The sequence below is a fragment of the Mesitornis unicolor genome, unplaced genomic scaffold (genome assembly GCF_000695765.1).
Source record: "Mesitornis unicolor isolate BGI_N332 unplaced genomic scaffold, ASM69576v1 scaffold38814, whole genome shotgun sequence".
In the NCBI taxonomy this organism is placed as follows: Eukaryota; Metazoa; Chordata; class Aves; order Mesitornithiformes; family Mesitornithidae; genus Mesitornis; species Mesitornis unicolor.
In genome coordinates this window covers 1-438 of record NW_010178765.1, presented here as the reverse complement: position 1 = coordinate 438, position 438 = coordinate 1, and the positions used below count along the sequence as shown (strand labels likewise).

General features: G+C 63.0%; 1 protein-coding gene across 1 annotated transcript in view; it reads left to right on the top strand.

Annotated features, from left to right (window-relative positions):
- Window positions 1–132, top strand: part of LRRC43 (leucine rich repeat containing 43) — a 7,453-nt gene extending 7,321 nt beyond the window's left edge. The window contains exon 13 of the mRNA XM_010182561.1: window positions 8–132. Within this exon, the coding sequence (XP_010180863.1) occupies window positions 8–132 (125 nt within the window). The remainder of the gene's footprint in view (window positions 1–7) is intronic.
- The last annotated feature ends 306 nt before the right edge of the window (window positions 133–438 follow it).

The window sequence follows — 438 nt, the reverse complement described above, 5'->3', positions numbered from 1 at the left end:
CGGAAAGGGGGTCGGGCCCCCCAGCCAGTGCCGCTGACGGTTCAGTTCCAGATGCGGCTGCTTCGGTGGCCCTCGATGGCCGGCACCCAGAGCCAGGAGAGCATGACTGTGGTGGAGGGGAAGGCTCAGTAAAGCGGCCGTGGGAAAAGCGTGAGTGGGAAATAAAACCCGTAGAGATGCCACATGGATCCTGGTTCTGCTGAGTCACCAGTGTTGGGAGATGCCACGGGGCTGGTGGTTGTCTGGGGCTGTGGGTGAGCTCCTGCGGGGGCTGCGGTGTGCAATGGGTGGGGTGAGGTGTGCGAGGTGGAGTGTACAATGTGCAAGTGTGCAGGGTGGGTGTGCACTGTGCAGTGCTCGTGTGCGTGGTGTCGGGTAGGGTGTGCAATGTGCGTGGTGCAGGGTGGGATGTACCAGGTGGGTGTGCGTGGTGCAGGG